Source organism: Chaetura pelagica, unplaced genomic scaffold (genome assembly GCF_000747805.2).
Source record: "Chaetura pelagica isolate M959 unplaced genomic scaffold, ChaPel_1.0 scaffold72, whole genome shotgun sequence".
In the NCBI taxonomy this organism is placed as follows: Eukaryota; Metazoa; Chordata; class Aves; order Apodiformes; family Apodidae; genus Chaetura; species Chaetura pelagica.
This window is the reverse complement of record NW_009952560.1, coordinates 2,615,477-2,618,503: the sequence shown is the minus strand read 5'-3', so window position 1 is coordinate 2,618,503 and position 3,027 is coordinate 2,615,477. Positions and strand designations below refer to the sequence as shown.

The following is a 3,027-nucleotide window of genomic DNA, read 5'->3' as shown; positions in this document are numbered from 1 at the left end:
GCCCTCGCAGCAGCGGCATCGCTGAGCGCAGGGTCCGGGCAGGGAAGCTGCTGCGTTCTCAGAGGGATTTTGCAGCTCTTGGGCTTCTAGACAGAAAATCTTGGCACGCTGCTCGTGGCAGGGGGGGGGTGTGAGTGCGAGCGAGGCAGCGCTACACAAAACCCACCTGCAGGGAGGGGTTTCACAGCTCACGGGGCTTTGGAAGCAGCTGCTGCCTGTCCCGGAGGCTGCGGCCGCAGTTAAATTGCCCCCCTTTCCCGACTAACGAGTATATTGAATTCTTCGGCCCAGATTTCACGAATACATGAAATCTTTTAGACCCGGAGAGTAAGGATTGAGTCTTGTATTGAAATAGACCCATTTGGTCAAGTCTACGTGCGTAAATATCAAATCAGTGGCCAATTCTTCTTCAATATGCACCCTATTTTGCTTCCCAACAAATTCTGAATCAGACCAACCAGTTCACTGATGAGCACAGAAATTGGCCTTTCCCTTCTTAAGGCCACTAATTTAAATTTCTCTCCTTTGACAGCAATCATTTTCCACAAGAAAAAGTAAGAATAAAACTTCAGATACTTTACTCTCTCAAATGAGGCTGAAGAAGCATTAAAACATTCAATGTAAGTGGGGGAAAAAAAGCCCCTTTCTTCTTTTTTTTTTTTTTACTCTGAGGGTGGTCAGACACTGAAAGAGGTTGTAAAGTCTTTATCCTTGGGAGTTTTTCAGGACATGGCCCTGAGCAACCCACTGCAGTTGGTCCTGCTCTAGGGAGGGGTTTGGTCTGGACAATCTCCAGAGGTCCATTCCAACTGCAGCTATTCTGCAAGTCTGCAATTTTACTGGACTGCAAAAAAATACAGCCAGTTCACATCAGAGGAAAATGAAAAGGGTCAGGGACCAGGTTCAGAAGTTAGGGCAGGGCTCAGGAGTCTTGTAAACAAAAAATGTAATAAATCTGTGGCCTTGTCTCCTTAGCTTTCATCATTTATTCAGGAATGTGAGTACAATTAAGTGGCTTGGGTTACTTGTCTTAAGAACCCACCAGGAATGGACAGAACAACATGAGAACACCTTAGAATTGTTAATAGCAGAACTTAAAGACTGTTCCAGAAGCTAGATCACATACACATGACAGGCCTGTCCACAGTTGCCATTGTAATCTGTGGCAAAAGAAACCAGAAGAGCTGGAGACCCCCCTGGAATTTAGCTCTGACTCTTTTTGACAGTGAGACTAAGATATTTGCATCTCAAAAGAGTTTGCACTCTTTAGCATTACAACAGAAAGAATATGACAGGATCAAAAGACAGTAACTGGCAGACCTTTTAAAATTCTGGCCATGGTTCATAAGGGCACAGCACTAAGAGGCAGCACGGCCCAGACACCAACAGGCTGCAAAGGGTTTGTGTACCTGGAAGGCATTCATGAAATCATGCCTGTCGTGGAGGGCAATAGTAAAGCATCTAAATTGCAGCAAGCTACAGACAGCACTTTGTTGTTCCAAGCCCCACTAAAAAAACCCTCTCCAAATCGGGAAGCACCTCCCCTGAAGGAGGACAGGGATCTTAAGGGAGTATGGTTCACTGATTCAGCATCCTATAGGCAGCAAAGGGAGGGGAACTATAAGGCTGTGGCACTGGAGGTAGCAACAGGGAAAAGAGTAAGTGAAAGAGGGAAAGGAACTGACAGTAAGAGAGCTCAGAGCAGTCCCACCAGCTGCACAGAGCCACATTTACACCGATTCATATATTTTCTTTAAGGGAGCTACCCAGTGGGTAGTGTTATGTGGCTAACAATGTTCTTAAAAAATGCACCAAATATAGTCCTGGAAATAGCCAAAGTAAAATACCAGCTCAATGTTTTTTAACCCTCCAGTGTTAAGTATTATAAATGGAATTTGTATACAGAAATATGAACAGCTTTCCAACAGTGGACTTATAACTCCTAGACACCAGAGAAATACTTCCTTATTAATAATCCAGAAGCTATGACAAAATTGCTTGTATCAAAGGAGGATGGACTGAGCTGCCATTTACACAACTAATTTAACATTTCCTTGTTTGTCAAGTTCCACAATAGCAAGTTCTTTCAAGATTCTTATTCTTGAGTCAGTGGCTTTCATATTCATCTTGTTCATCTGTGACACACTCAGTGCAGTTCTGCAAGACAAAAGCAAACTATTTAGCAAAACAGGGTATCAGGCATCAAGCCTGGCAGAAAAAGGCTAAAAAGTGCATACAGTTTAATTAATGCTTTTTTGTGAGTGTTCTGTAATCCTCATGCTTATCCAGGCTGTCATCAACTTTTCTGCTACTTTGAACTGAGGACAGTCACTTGCTAATCCAACCGTAGGGTTAAAGAGACAGAAGAGAATTCCTGAATTGGAAACTTCCTCATTTTTAACCTCAGCCTGCAAGAAATCCACAGCACACATCCCAGATGGGTCAGGGCTCGGGGAGGCAGGAAGGGCTGATGAGGGGAGGGCAGGGTTCAGGAGTCTTGCTTTAGCATTAGGGCTTTGCTTTTCCAGTCTGGATGCAGATTCCAACAGCTCAAAAGGTTTAGCAGTATGACTGTGTCAGCAAAACCTTCCTAAACAGACAAGAGGTTTGGACATCTGTAAAGTGAAACTGGAGTGAAAAAATGTTTCTGAAGAGCCTGACATTTGAGTTTTGGGGCATGTACCTTAGAATGCAGGGGAGTAAATCAAGTTATGAAGTTGCAATATAGCAAAGTGGTTAACTAGTTGATTTTGTTTACTTTGAAAAGCCTGAATTTTACAGCTTACAAAATTCTCACTAATGAATGGAATTAATTCTTACCTGTTCTTATTTACAACGAAGTGGTTAAATAACTCTTTGTACAAATTGTTCAGGTCTGCTAGTTTAACAGTACTCCTGATACTCCTTGGAACAGTCATAAGGATTTCCTCAGTCAATGGTTTGAATTGGGATTCTAAAAAAATCAGAAATAGAAGATATTTGTTTCTTCAGAAAATAGGCCAAAGATAGAAAGTCCTTTAATTACTT

The 3,027-nt window shown here is 42.6% G+C and overlaps 1 protein-coding gene across 1 annotated transcript in view; it reads right to left on the bottom strand.

The window, feature by feature from the left end:
• Nucleotides 1-2,030: 2,030 nt before the first annotated feature.
• The window catches only part of SKA2 (spindle and kinetochore associated complex subunit 2), a 5,575-nt gene continuing 4,578 nt past the window's right edge, over nt 2,031-3,027 (bottom strand). Inside the window, exons 5-6 of the mRNA XM_010009117.1 lie at nt 2,821-2,953; nt 2,031-2,157 (exon numbers count right to left, since the gene is read on the bottom strand). Of these exons, the coding sequence (XP_010007419.1) occupies nt 2,031-2,157; nt 2,821-2,953 (260 nt within the window). The remainder of the gene's footprint in view (nt 2,158-2,820; nt 2,954-3,027) is intronic.